At 36.4% G+C, this 15558-nt stretch overlaps 1 protein-coding gene across 1 annotated transcript; it reads left to right on the forward strand.

Annotated features, from left to right (window-relative positions):
* Nucleotides 1–5293: 5293 nt before the first annotated feature.
* On the forward strand, nucleotides 5294–15558 carry LOC113239228 (palmitoyltransferase ZDHHC3). The gene is made up of 5 exons (XM_026476138.1): nucleotides 5294–5434; nucleotides 6965–7156; nucleotides 8685–8906; nucleotides 10658–10870; nucleotides 15182–15558. Exons 1-5 carry the CDS (start codon nucleotides 5294–5296, stop codon nucleotides 15338–15340), a joined length of 927 nt encoding a protein of 308 aa, XP_026331923.1. The 3' UTR covers nucleotides 15341–15558.

The raw sequence follows: 15558 nt of genomic DNA on the forward strand, positions 1-15558 counted from the left end.
GCCGCGAAAAAATTATTATTAACCGTTTGTTTTCTTCCATCATTGAAAAAATGACACTATTTCAAAATATTGCCAGCGAAAGTTACAAAAGCTATACGTTGATCTCTTTCTAACTCAGGCGACACACCGTTTTGATAGAGTGAGATGAGTACCTGTAAAAAAAGTCGATGGTCTTTAAATTTATACATGGCAACTTCATAAGTGTCATTTGGTTACTTTAAACAAAATATTTCAATTTAGTATGTAAAATTATTGCAAGTTTAAAGAAACCCCTTTTGATTGGGTAAGTTCATTTTTTTATTAAATGAGTGGGTGACGCCGCGCCGTAGTGTAATTTACTGAGAAATTTCAAAAAGTAGAAATTTTTCGAGAAATTTTTTGAAATTTTAGAAAAAATTAAAAAAGTGGAAACATTTGAAGGTTCATATTATGTTCTTAGGTTACAAATATCTTTTGAAGTTTTATTTAGGTCAATGTTTAGCGTGAATTAAATAAAATTATATATGTAGTTGAACTTATGCTCATGGCATATTTTATACGCGCCGATATGACGCGCGTTTAAACGCGCTGTTGACGTGCGTATGTGTTTACTAAAATGCGCATTTAATAAAAGACAGTTTTAAATTTTAATGTTGTTTGTTAATTTCAGTTTTTGTTAAATGAAGCAACTACATGAAATGCTTCTCTTTTACTTTTGTTTCACTACAGCGCCTCTGCGGCGTTCATAAGCGCAAATGACACGCGCTTACGGGTTTTTCCATGACTAGAGGTGGGCATTTAAACGAAAAGCATTTAAAAATGTCTGCTTTTTAAAATAAGCGCATAAGCACGCTTTTCACTTTAAGCGTAAGCATTGGTCACTGGTCAGTTCTATACATACTCAACAATTTCATTTATTATAACGTGCCTAAGTTTCAAGTAGCGCCATCTATGTTTCCTAAACGAACGACGTTTTTCTAAACGACTTCTTAAGCGTGGTCGACCCTTAAGAGTCGTATTCTAAAACTCTACTCAATACTGAAGTCAGGACTTGAGTATTGCAGTGAGCGCTGAAAATCATACTCAAGTCCTTGCCATTAGGGTCGTATTTCCATTGCTTGAAATCATACTCAAGTCTGCTCAAATCCTGACTTGAGCATTGAGTAGAGTCTTGGAATACGACCCTAAAAAGTTTAAACGTATAGAAAAATAAGCAGTTTTTCCATCTCTATCCATGACCCAACACTACTCTCTCTTGCTTATGCCACACTTGTTGCCGTGCTGCGCGTAAATAAAATAAAAGAGGATGGTGTTGGTGTAATGATTTGGAATGCCTAAACTCTGACTTTGACTTTCTTCTGGCTCTTCGTGGTTTGCTTTTAAGCGACTTGCAGTGTATTGAGTAACTTGATTTTAACACGGGGAATATCATACTCTAAGCAAGCTCTATTAACACTCTCAAACAGCAGGCCATGCGGCCTACCGGCGGGACACGCGTTTTTTTCACAGCAACGGCGGGACGCGGGACACCTTCAAGCATTTAAAGCTTTACCAGCAGGCCGCGCGATTCACGCGATGTCACCACTAGGGACGAGATCGTTACTTGATTACGATCTGGATCGGTTGTTAGCAGAAGAGCCACGCAATTGGCTATGTTCGCCGAACGCACAACTTATATTATCGGCCTGCTGATACAACCTTTGACTGGTCAGGACTAGAAAAAACGAAAATAAATTTGATTCTTAATTTGTGGTACGCCGTGGACCCCATGGCCTGCTAAGTAAAATTCGAAAATACATGGCGGCCTGCTGCACACGGCGCTGAGAGAGTAAAACATTGTTCTGTTCCACTTTGTTTTTTTTCTAACATCACTTAGTTATCGAAGCCCACAAATACGACATACTTCTGACAGTAAATTGACACTCACAATTTTTTTAATCTATGAAATTCTTGGTCATTTGTGAGTTTCATTTTATTGATTTTGAACATTTGTGGAAATGAAAAGCTGAGTAAAAGTGTACTAAAAATCTTTGCTTTTGTTTACGATATATCTATTCGATACCAAAAACTAAATCAAACTATGATTTTATATGCAAACCTTGGTTTGCTGAAGCCTTGACTCTCTAATTGGGTTGATGGCGTTTTTGAGAACATCGGCGGCGGCGACAGAGGAATTAATTCGTAAAATTTAGTTTACATTACACCTTGAATTAATCTTTGGTTGATACGGTAAGCTTAGCATTAATTTTTATGTCGTATTTATACGTAGCTATCGTGATTTTCGACGTAACTTGTATTTGTTAACCTTGTTTATTTTTGATTACCTACTTGTGAAATGAGCGCTGCGATTGTCGATTCGGCACTCGACGACGTGGGTTTCACATTCACCCTGATTGCCGAGTTTCAAATCTTTGTATATTCCTCTTAAGCCAGAAAATATTTTTTTAAGTTACACCATATTTTACCTTCAAAAGGATTCTGAAGGATGCCGATAAATAGCATTACTTTCCAAACAATGGATACTTTCCAAACATAATGGAAAGTAATGCAATTTATCCAGATGTTAATATGAAAATTATAAAGTATAAGTACAGTATCCCAGTGTTGAGCATAATGTTGTTAAGTGTATAATAGATCATCATACAAAAATTGATGGAATAAATGTTTGATGGGCCCTTTGCAGCCATTTTTAGAAACTGATGGTATATCCTACTCTGTGCAATGTTCAGTGGAATCCTGACAATCCAAAATGATTGTGATCAACAACCAAAAATTTAGATTTTTTTTCACTCAGTATCAGAGCGGATTTTTGGTTTATTAAAGTTTGGATTATGCTGATTCCAATTTATAAAGTTAACACTTGATATGTGATATAGATATCTTATAAAAATGCCTTCGCGACTGTTTTTATATATGAAATTATGTAACTGCTGTGGTTTATTTTAAAATATGAATTATGTTGTGAATAGATTGTTTTTCATGCTCTGCAAGTCACTTTCCTTGTAAACGCTCTGTTCTAGGAATGCTTTAGTCTATCTCTTTTTGCAGATGGAGCAATATGACAGTTTATTGCGCAAAAGTGTTGCCCGGCTTGCAAGCATCTAGTGATTGCAGTAGATAAATATTCTTTCGACTATTGACTGAATGTTGGTCACACTTATGCAATAAATTGCTGAGCTTATTGAATTTCTATTAAACATAGAAACAAGAGGCATATTTTAAACTTTTTCATTTTACAATACAATACAAATATTGTTTGTTTCACATGGACAAATACATGATAACAATACAAAAAAAGTAAAAATTACAGGTACAACAGGCGGCCTTATTGCTAGATAGCATTCTCTTCCAGGCGTCCTTCAGATTACAGGAAAAACTCTAAGATAAAATTATTCGAGGGCGCAGCAGAATACACATATTGCACATATACAAATGAAGAAGAAAGTGATAACAATAAAATACTAAATAAATAACATAATAATAATAGTAATCATTAAAGTAATAATAATAAAAAATAAATAATATATATATACCTACATATGTAAATTGGTGATTGTATAAAACACAAATAATATCAATTTACACAAAATTTTAAACGGGTAAGAATAGAAGAAAATAATGCTTGGAGTTTATGATAATGAGCTCGTAAGAATGTTGTAACACTCACAATTCAGATATTTTTGGCAAAATTTTAGTTTCTCTCACAATTATAAAATTTTATGAAAACCGTCAACTCTGCAAGTGTCATTTTACTCCATCTTCAAAAAAACAGATTATAGGTTTTTTTAAAGTTATGGTAGCCTAATGGTTTGAGCTTCAGCCTTTCAAGCCAAGTGTCGTGAGTTGGAATCTGGGCTTGCACCTTTAAGTTTTTTAGAATTTATGTGAGGATCTGAAATTTATCATGAACTTTTCAGTGAAGGAAAACATCTTGAGGAAACCTGCACACATTTGCCATACAGTTTAAGATGTGTGTGAATTTCCCAATCTGTGTTCGGCCCATGTGGGAATTAGAGCCCAAGTCCTTCCTTTGTTACACTTACTATTGGGTTCGGGTCTCTGAACACTGAGAACCCTGAGAATTATACGGTTCAGTTCTCTGAACCCTGGGAATTACTGGGTTCAGGTTGCTGAACCCCATAGTTCCAACTATATGTTCCCACGGTTTATAGGCTAATTATTTATCCACTGTGTCTTACTTCCTTGAAGTTCAGGTAAATGTACTTTGCCTCTCCTGATCTTTGTTAATAACTGTTCCACTGCCTGAGCTAAGGATGTGTTTGAACATACTTGAGAAAATATTCTATGTTTCTCTTATACATATAATACACTTCCTTGAATGTTGACTAATATACACTTTTCCTGGTAATGTGAGGAACTGAAGTTATTTATAGACCTTGTTATTTGCCTTTACAAACATGCGTGTAGTGTTATGTTTACTTAGAACTTTACTGTCCATAAAATAAAAAGATGTGGGATCTAGATATAGTGGGAGCACATTTGCTCTGCGGTTGATAGGTCAACGAAATTCGAATGTGTTTAATTTCTGAGTTCCGTAGGTTGTTAATGTTTAGTATCATTATTTCTCACTAAAGGTAAAAGGAAACTCCACATCAAAGAAAATTCGCAACCCTCGGAAAATGTATAAAGTCTCCAACCCACACTGTGGTGAAAGGTCTTTATTAATGTAAAGTTTACGACAGTAATTGAACTATGTAAGGCTGTAATGCCCATATTTCTCGAAATACTTCTAAGTTAACAGTTAAGCTATGTTAAATATTCGTTATATCCACCGAAATGGTAAATATTATTTGTCCCCGATATCTCTAGAACTGCTTAAGGCGCGGCGACGGCGATGGCGAATTTTTGGCGATGATTGTGGCGCGTACCGTGTCGCACTCATTGCTACCCGTGCCCTCATAATGCTCAATGAACTATCGGAATCAGCTCCGGAGTGCGATTTGCTAGCGTGGCGAGGCTGTGTGCTGTGCTGTGAATGATTGATAAATCAAATTTAATGTTTTCGTTTAATAGCGGCCAGGGGTCTTAGTGTTTTTTAATTTAGACTTTATGAACATATGATTAAGATCGCAATAAAAATCTTAACGCAAACGCGGCAGTTAAGTTTGCATATATTACAAATTTACACCCAGGCCTCTGTTCTGCATGTTACATTAGGTTTCACTATGCATTAGTTTACCAACTGTGGTAGTTACAATAAACAAAATAAATTATTCTCACCTCAGTGTTACCTATATTCTTCACCGGTTGATTTAAAAAGAAACTGTGGCATTGTAGATTGGGAAGGGGCTCAATGATACGTGAATTTTATGACAGTTCTGAGGATGACGACATGGATAACCAATATCAGATAGATCCTGAGTGTGCGGTGCTCACACGGCCTGACCGCGATATGCATAATAGATGCTGCGGTGGCAAAGCTTGGTGCATTAAGGTAAGTTGCATAACGTTACGTATATTGCACTTTCTCTGCTACTTAACCTTTCGTAGAAAAAGCGGAAACGCGACTTTACAAACATGTTCAAGTTTGACCTCGATTAGGCGCCAAACGGCATAATAGAGCAGCTCTAGCAGATCGATGCAAAGCTCTGAGGTCGCCCCCTATTATGTATAAGCGTACAAATTCTGTACGAAAAAAAATTTGAATTCTCGAACCACTTGTCGTCGTTACCAGCTACACTAGTGATATCTATGCAGTAGAAGTGTGCTGACTGAGTTTATTTTGGTTAAAACAAAATCTCGATATCTGTGTGGAGACAGTTGTACTTCATGCTAATTTTATATGCATATCATTGAGCAATGACTCAAGAGGACTATGGGTGAGGCCAGATAAGCCAGTAATTTTGTGAGTTGCGTTTTTTGAGTTGCGCAGTTTACGCTCGACCGGAATTCGGTTGGAGCGCAGTTCAGTTGCTTTTTAAGCGTTTATACCAAAGTGACCCCTTCCCTCACCCCCTACCTCCACCCGCGAAGGTCGGTCGTCATTACTCCCGTGAGTCGGGAGATAATTCATTTTGCGTCGTCGTGTAAAACAAACCGAGTCACAGCTCACAATATTACACTCGTCTGGCCTCACACTAATCGCGATATAAGACAGCGTAGTCGGGTACCAAATAGCTATTGAGTTGTAATTTATTAAAGCTACTAGGCGCTTATTTCACAGATTTTTATGGGTAGTGCTAGCCTTCTTTTATTTTGTTTAGAGTTAGCGCCTTCTACCCATATTAGCAAGCGGTAATTTATAAATTAGTTCGTAACACATTGCCATCTATTGATGCCACGTGGAGACCACGGCTTGGCAGACGTAGTGTAGTATGCCCTCTAGCCTGATGGAGTGTCGATTTGCGAAAGGCTGCTGGCAGCAGATAGTAGCGACGAGCTGAGGACTGGGCGAAATGGCGCACATTGGAAGAGGCCTATGTCCAGCAGTGTACTACAATAGGCTGTTGATGATAATGATGATCTGTTGATACGCATCGCACTGCTACTACAAAAGTGTTGTAACTCAAAATATGTGAATTTCAAGATTATGCAATTGCTCAACGTAAAATTTGATTCTCTACACGTCAATAAAAAATATCATTAAAATATTGTAAGAAACAATTAAAAGGTATCTACTTAACTCAAGAAGAGTCAAATTTTATGTGAGCTAGCTCTGGTTAAAACAGTGCTTATAAAAAATATCAAATTATTTTTTCCCATTTATTTTAAATGTGTTAGGTAAGTAGGAAATTGTGTATACGTCTGTATAAACTAACCTGTACATAAATTTTAATGTTCTTTCGTAGTGATCCGTTTTTCATCGATTCTGAAAAAATACACTTTTTTAGTTAATACACTATTGCATTAACAGTGCGACATATTTGTCATAGTTAAGAAAATAATTTTACCTATGATCCGCAATCTTGTAGAAGCATAATATCACACTACCCCTCAAATGAATTTCTGCCCTTGTGACTTTCAGGATATATGCGGCATAATATGCGCAGCGCTGACATGGCTGCTGATCTTGTATGCGGAGTTTGTGGTGATGATGGTCATGCTTCTTCCAAGCCTCAATACTTACCCCGTGTACAGCTACATCAATATTTTCTTCTATCAGACTCTTGCTTTACTCGCCTTCGCCTCGCACCTTAGAACTATGTTCACAGATCCAGTAAGTATACGATGTTTTAACATGAAAAATGTGCCAGGTAATCGCACTAGGTGCAGGAGTAAATAAACGAACCTATTTGTAGCAGTTCAAACAATTCAACCTGTGAACAACAAGCATTTTGCAGTCAAACGTGTATCCATCTCGTATACATTTTCTCTTTCAAGCAAGTAACATTGTGGATAAACATTGGATTTTGCCTTTGACATTTGCCAATAAGTTGTAAGAGTGCTGATGAAATTAACAGGCACGTGGAACTTGTCAACTTATGTCTCAAGGTGATGAGTGCAGTTACTCCTCAGACCTTTGCGATTTAAAGCCCAGAGCGACGCTGCAACTATTACGGACAGGCGTGTCGCTTACGCTCACTTCTTGTTCGTCCAGTGACTAGGTGTTATAAAAAAAAGTATACTGTAGATTGTGACATTTGCAAGAACTTCTTTCGTTTTGTGTCCTCCATCCTCCTCAAACATTGAAACAAACAACGAAACAAAAACTTTATACTAAAGGTTATTATACAACTTCTACGTACTTGGACGACAAAAATCCGTGGTAGTAATCCGTTTAGCTCATGGAGGTAGTCTCGATCTCTGATGTTTTAAAAAAAAAAAATATTGTAAATATTGAATGTGTACAAATATTATTTACAAACAGCAACCCCTAGAGTTTCGTGCTCATTCTTCTCAGGGGAATCTGCCTTACGAATGAGCGGCAGAGTTTAACCATTGTGACGATTTCAAGTCTAATTACGCTTACCTATGGAATAAAGATTATTTAGAATTTTAATTTGAACATACATTTTGCTGCTGCTGTCTTTTTCGCCGGCCGATAGGTAGCCTATATTTTGGCAACAAAAAAATAAGATGATAGTCTAACCTATGACTGTGTATAACTGTGGGCAAAACTAAAAATGACTAATTCTTTTTTCGCGATAAGATGTGCTCAAAATTGAACCTGTTAAGTTTCCCCCTGTTGCGGCCGTATCCAGGAGGAATTCCTGTCAGGTGTCCAAAGAAACAACATGGTGCCTGTGCATGTTCCCGTCATTTCGCCCTGTTCTTCTATCTACATAACACTGTTCCAGTCCTTATCTAATCTCCTTGCAAGTGCAAGTAATTTCCATCTAAATTAAACCGCTAAAATACGTCCACTTATCGGCACTTTACTTATCGGTAAGGCTTGGTTTGCCCTACCCTGATTTGTCTAGAAAATACCGCTGAATAAAAACTAAAAAGTAAGTTATTTAAGGCAAACCTTGTGCCTTTTTTCACCATGGCTGTAATGAAAAGACAAAAGGCTTGAGTGTTTTATGTGGGGCATCATAGTCAAGTTAGCCTGCATGCACGTGCAAGTGTGACGTAAAACATTGCGTGTTTCACCTCGACTCGTCTCGTTCGTAATTCCTTATTTACCGCCCTTAATGCACAATGTACCATTGAGCCACCGGTTTTGGAAACGATCCGACCTAATCTGTTGTTACATGCCAAAAGCCACGCCTCTGCTATCGTAACGAGCTGTATAAATTCCACAGGGCGCAGTTCCAAAAGGCAATGCGACTAAAGAGATGATAAAGCAAATGAGCTTTCGCGAGGGTCAAGTGATTTTCAAATGCACCAAGTGCTGCAGCATCAAGCCGGAGCGGGCGCACCACTGCTCCGTCTGCCAGCGCTGTATACGCAAAATGGACCACCATTGCCCATGGGTCAACAACTGTGTCGGAGAGAACAATCAGAAGTACTTTGTCTTGTTTACCGTAAGTGTATGACAACATTTTTATAAACATTTTTGCAAACATGTCAACACGGTATTATCATAGTAAAATAAGAGAAGTATGGCGGAGTGAAAAGAAAGGCGGAAATTCGAAGAGAAAGGACCTAAAGGATATAAAATTTTCAATTAAGAGGGAGCAGAGGAAAAATTCCTAATCTTCGATTTGATTTTAGAGGGGTATATCCACTTTAAGGTTAAAAATAAAATATTGTATGAGTAACTACACGATATATTCAAGCATAGACATTAATCAGAAACATAAAACAATAAAGTTTCCTCGATAGATAAAAATCACGAAACGACCTCTAATTTTCACATTTTTTCGATTCATCCTCGAAATGCTACAGGTTATTAGGAGAAAAATTAGATAATTAATTATATTTATGCATGATCGACAACTGTCACTACGGATTTTTTTTTAATCCTTTTAGTTTTAGAGTTATTCCGCTAAAACTAATTTGGTGTTTTTAATGCGCAAAATTCAACATCTCCTGTCGCATGTCACGCGAACTTCAGGCGTATATTTGTTTCACAAATTTGGGCGGAGCCAACGTCAAAACTTTTTTGGCATGAGAGCTCTTAAGATTATGACAGTATTATTGACAAGTTTCTGGAAGAAGCATCAAGATATAAAAGACCAATGGTATGGAAGCATTCCAAAAGATATAGGTATCTGCTAAGCTGTGTTCAAAATTCAAAGTCTTTTGTTAACAACTGTACTACTACTTTTGTTAACAAATATTGGTAGATAATAAAATTTTTACTCTTTTTTTATTTTTGGACATTTTAATTTTGGTTTTTTTAAGTATATTTAAAATTCATTTAAAATTAATCTGATGTAAACAATACGAATTAAATGTTACTTATAGAATAATGTATAAATAGTTTATTCTTTTAATTATGTTATTTTTAAGTGATTATGACAATGATGTGTTCAGCTGTAATTGGCTCACATACTAGTTTTGTATTATTTTAATAATGTATGTATGTCAAGCTGTTGCTGATCCAATAAATAAATAAACAAGTGAACGAAGTGATTTAAGTGACAGTGAAAACATAAATAATGATTCCCGCCGCTTAAAATACTATTTAAAAAACCCAAAGTTCTTTTTAGTCGTTGTACAAGTACATTAAACACCCGGGTTCCGATCCCCGAGTCGGGAGAAATATTTGTAAGAGACACGCTGAGCTAAGAGATACAATGTAAATATTTAAAATGTAACGTAAAATTGTAATGTAAAAAGTATTTTCATCGCACTTGCACGTGAATAGGATGATTGCATGCAGGTTAATTTGACTACAATGCCCCAAATAAAACCCTCGGACCTTTATTTTTCTCTTTACCCACCATGGCTGTAATGAGAAAAACAGACCCGAGGGTTTTATTTGTGGCATTATAGTCGAATTACCCTGCATGCAATCATACTATTTACGTGCAAGTGTGATGAAAACTATTCAATGTTTCACGGGCTGTACGAGAATTACGAACCTCGGCGTCGAAATAATTTCTTATTTGTCGCCCTTATTACACAATATACTATTGTAAAGCAGCTTAAAAGGCTTAATAAATAAATAATAAAAGTGTGTGTCCATTGCACCGACGACACAGGGTTTCCTAGTGCGAGGTTATGAGAAAAAGTGAAAGAAATTTAAAGTACACAGCGTTATATTTCTTTCATTTTTTCTAACTTGGGGTGAAGGTCCAGCGTAAGGGATTTTTTGTCTGTTCGTTAGTTCTACATCGCGGCTCTGTCGACGCACTCGCTTACGCTGGCGGTGTACCAGTTCGTGACCTGCATCCGGCACGAGTGGCGCGACTGCAGTGCTTACTCGCCGCCGGCGACTGTCGTGCTGCTGCTGTTTCTCATCGCCGAAGCGCTGCTCTTTGCTATCTTCACCGCGGTCATGCTCGGCACGCAGCTGCACGCCATATGGAACGACGAAACTGTTAGTAAACATTATCTTGTTTATTTACTTTGCCACCGAAACTAAAGAACTGACGGTTTAGTGTAGCGATGTGCGACCTTGAATGTTACTAATCATTCGAATGTACAAATCATTCGCTTAACTCGAATACAAGCACAATCATTCGACTAGAGTTGAATGATTAACAATACCGAATGCCCTTGCTAGTCGGTTGGGTGCACGTGTTGAATGATTATTATATCGAAACACCAAAACAAAATATCACGAACAGAAATGCTCTATGGAATCTATGAATTAGTACTACTAATTAGTAACGAATGATTATTCAAATCATTCGAATGCGAAAATTGGTAGGTACTAATTTGACATTCGAATGACAGAATTAGCGATTACTAACGAGTCTAATATCGAAATCATTCACAGTCGCGCATTGCTAGTTTAGTGCATTCCGAGTCAAATAAAAGATGATTATAAAGGTCCATTTAGATGGAGAGAGTCTATCGCACGCTTTGTGGCGAAAAACGTACGCGACTATCGCAAGCCATAATCGCCATAACATTATCGTATTATAATGTTTTTTTATTTTTTTTATAACGTGTTTGTGAAGGAGGAGTTAGGGAAGTACTGCTACCTTGCCTATTTCTGCCGCCAAGCAGTACGAAGAAATTACAGGCACATGGGACTTGTCAACTTATGTCACCGGGTGACTGGCACAGTAGCAGGGTCCCAAAGATCTTTGCAATTTAAAGCTCTGAGTGGCACTGCAACTGTTATGGATAGGTATGCCGCTTACCACTCGGTATTATACTTGATAAAAAAAACAGTTTTTGTTTTCAAGTTCTGTTTACACGGTGACGTTGAATATTCGAAGGCGAGACAGTTGTCGAATGTTTAGACGAGGAAAGTATTTACTTTCTTTGGATAATCGTATCTTCGAGACGATAAACTCTCCATCTAAATGGGCCTAAAATAATGATGGAAAAGTTGGTACACTTTAAGTAATACCATAGAAGTTTTTTTAATACTCGCAGATATGCACACCAGCGGGTGCTGATTTTATGACAGTTTTAGTCTATTGACATAGTGCATTGTTAGTAGATGGAGTTAAAAGTTTAGAGCACAGGATTTTCTTACTTTCTTTTCTGGCCTATACCAGAGTTAGATGGTCCATAAACGACAAACTTTGTATGTTTTTTTAAATGTATTTTTTCCTAATTTTTCATGTAACCTCAAACGTTTCGCTTTGACAGGAGCCGTCTGATATCAAAATAATGTGTATGGTAGATGGCGCTGACGTTGTGCCCTCGGAGAATGTTAGTATTGGCATCAGGGTGTATTAATAGTTGATCACCGATAATGGAGAAACACGGTGTTCAGTAGTAAGCCCGTGTTAAGTAATCAAAACATTTGCCACGACTCTCGTAGCCGTTTGTACTGTTACTAGTAATCCACATTATACAGGGTTATTTTTAAAATACTAACAACTTCGAAGGACTATATTATTTATAATAACTTTTGTTCCACGACTTTAACAATTCGTCATATTTTACTTACTTACAAAAATAAAAATATTATTATATTGTTGAAAAACCAAATACAAAGATACGACGCAAGGACGTAGAAAAATTCGTGAGGTCCGCTGGTTCGTTCCGTGGCTTAGTTGGTATAGCGTCTGCCACGGTATGCTAGAAGATGTCGGTTCGAATCCGGCCGGATCGAAGGAATTTTTTCTGAGTGTTCGATCTTTTTGTTAATAATTATAACAAACTAGTGGAGTAATTTCACATAAAAATAATTGAATATCTTTTCCATAAAAAATTTAAAAATAAATATATTTAAATATAACACTCGTAAACAGAGTTATCACACTCTAAAGTAGTAATGTGAGAATTACTGCGTTCCGGTTTTGAAGGGTGAGGGTGCTGGCGATGTTACCACCAAATATAAGATGTAAAAAGTGTCTGAACGTACAACAAAAAGTTAAAAGTTTCCTTTTGGTAAATTTATAACGTTTTGTAAAAAATCATGGAACATAAGTTGTTGTTTATGGCGTTAATAATATAGTCCTACGAGGTTGTTCGTATTTTACAAATCACCCTGTATATACGTAGTTGAGTACGATGGTGGAAAGAAACCTTTCGTAACTATTACACACGTATATAGTGTCCTGGATAGACATGGAAAAACTGCTTATACATTTTAAACGTTAAAACGTTGTGCGTAAAAAAGCATGCTTATCAAAGAACTTTTCACTAAAACGCTTTAGTTACGTTTTTGTTAAAACAGCAACGTTTTAGTTAGAGAAAAACGTTTTAGTTAGACACAAAGAAGACAAAAAAACGTTTTACTCGGAGGGTTACAAAATTGTTTAGAAAAAAAAACCGTTTAAGTTCATGGACTTCATGTTAAAAAAGCTTGCAACATTGTGTTGACAGCGAAAAGCGAAAGCAGGCCATTAAAGGTTTTCAGATATGTAAGTTTATTTGTAAGACACGCGTTGTATTTATTAACCGAAAAAAGGAGGAGTTTCTCAATTCGATTTTTTTGTGTGTGTATATTACGCTTTACTCAGCATTTATGAACCGATTTTGATGTTTCTTTTTTGTTGGAAAGAGGCCACGTCATTATTAGTCCCATTTAAATCTGAAGAAAATATTTGACTTCCAAAGGTAGCAAATTAGGGGTTAAATTAGGTTTATTCGATTTCAACCACTTTCCGTTAACCGTTTTCAACAAAACTTGGCAAATAGATTTAATTCCGTTAACTTTTGAAACCTTTTTTATAAAAAAAACTAAACCATAGTTTTTTTTATAAAAAAGGTTTAGGAAACGAAATTAATTTGTTTAGGAAACCTAGGTGGCGGGACTTGATATGGGCACGTTGTAATAAATGAAAATGTTGAGTGTTGAACTGAGCTATCGAACGCTTGTAACTTAAAATTATGAGCGTACTTAAGTTAAAAAGCAAACTTTTTAAGTACTTTTGCTTTAAACGCCCGCCTCTAGTCGTGGAAGCAGTCGGCCTAATTAAATACAGCCAAGAGATACAGAATTTCCCTTATAATCGTTTTTGGTAAACACAAAATTTCAACACACGTTAAGAACTATTAATCTTCACGTGTACGGGATATCGGCATTTGGCATACTTATTATTGAGCGTGCCAAATGCTGTGGTATGGTACGGAATGTAAAAAAAATGTTTAATTGAGTTATTCTCGCGGATTTCCTTACGTAATCTATAAAAGCTCTTAAAATTTTAATTTTAAATCCACATTTAAATACTCATTGATTGAAACTCGTTGCCATTGAAAATTTCGATTCGAAAACTTTAATTGAATGAAGCGAATGTTTTTTTCGTACAGCACAATGCAACCATAGACAAGTAAGTCATAGTTGTATAGTTGAAAAATAGCCTCACTTTTGGACTATCATTTTTCAAATACTATTTTACGATGCTATTCAAATGAATATTGTTGGATAAAGCGATGAGATAACAAGTCGAAATCTTCGAAATATACGTGAAAGTGTTACTTATTCCATTTATTGAGTGATTGCTTTAGAATTTTAACCAAACAGTTTTGTTTACGTTTTGTTCCAAATTGATTGTAACGGACTATATTATACTCAAAAATTAGTAACTAATAGATTAGTAACTATTTCGATTCACAATCGTTATTTGATCAACAATCAAAAAGTGAAGTGTAGTAACTAATTAGTAACTAATTCATATCAATAATAGAATTATTTCGAATATGTTTATAATCGAATAATTTGATTATTTTTAGTAACTATTGCGCATCTAAATTGTATACATCATCGTAACAAATTTAATATCACCTATGTGTTAAAAGTAACGATCATAGAAAAATAAGCTTTCTCCCATTGACTTACAATTATATGGACGTCGGGTCCGCGCTAAAAAGTGTCCGCACTTGTAAGGCGCTAAAATCGTATACAGAGCGCCAAACTCCGCTTTAGTCTTCATTTGTTCGACTGACAGCGCGATACTGCGATGACATTACAATTTAAATGTCGAAAAGGTTGACTTGGGACATTTTTTTCGTGGTTTTTGTATTAGACCCGTCGTCCATTTATTTGTAAGTCAATGCTTTCTCCTGTAAAATTTTCGTAGAGTGTTTTTGTTGATTGTCATTGAATTATGAAAATATTCACATGAGAGTTTTTTTCAGTCAGTTACTCTTTGAATATGCTCTTCAAATATTTAGAAAACTTCTTGTCGACCAAATGACACGTAAGAGGTTTTAAATTTGCAACGACGACATGGGGCTCGAGTTACTGGGCCTAACTATTTTTTTGTTTTTATTATCTCAGGGTATTGAACAACTGAAGAAGGAGCAGGCGCGATGGGTGCGGAAGTCTCGATGGAAGAGCATACAGTCAGTGTTCGGACGATTCTCCATTTTCTGGTTCTCGCCGTTCACCCAGCCGTCACCCAAGACCAAGCTGGAGAGTTATCTGTACAGTGTGTAAATAACTAGACATGTGATGAGGCAGACTGGTACACCAACAGGTAGACACAGGTTTCGCTTAAACACCATTAACAAAGTTATAATCTGAAGCTACAACTTGCTAATCGTCTCTCTCTTGACTAGGGGTCGTATTTTAGAACTCTACTCAATGCTCAAGTCAGGACTTGAGCAGACTTGAGTATGATTTCAAGCACTGGAAATACGACCCTAATGGCAAGG

The sequence above is a fragment of the Hyposmocoma kahamanoa genome, unplaced genomic scaffold, assembly GCF_003589595.1.
Source record: "Hyposmocoma kahamanoa isolate Upper Pololo Valley unplaced genomic scaffold, ASM358959v1 99702, whole genome shotgun sequence".
NCBI lineage: Eukaryota > Metazoa > Arthropoda > Insecta > Lepidoptera > Cosmopterigidae > Hyposmocoma > Hyposmocoma kahamanoa.

Coding starts and splice junctions, on each gene's coding strand:
- LOC113239228 (XM_026476138.1), top strand. CDS start 5,294: ATGATACGTGAATTTTATGACAGTTCTGAGGATGACGACATGGATAAC. Junction 5,435..6,964: donor GCAAAGCTTGGTGCATTAAG/GTAAGTTGCATA, acceptor TGTGACTTTCAG/GATATATGCGGCATAATATG. Junction 8,907..10,657: donor AGTACTTTGTCTTGTTTACC/GTAAGTGTATGA, acceptor TCTGTTCGTTAG/TTCTACATCGCGGCTCTGTC.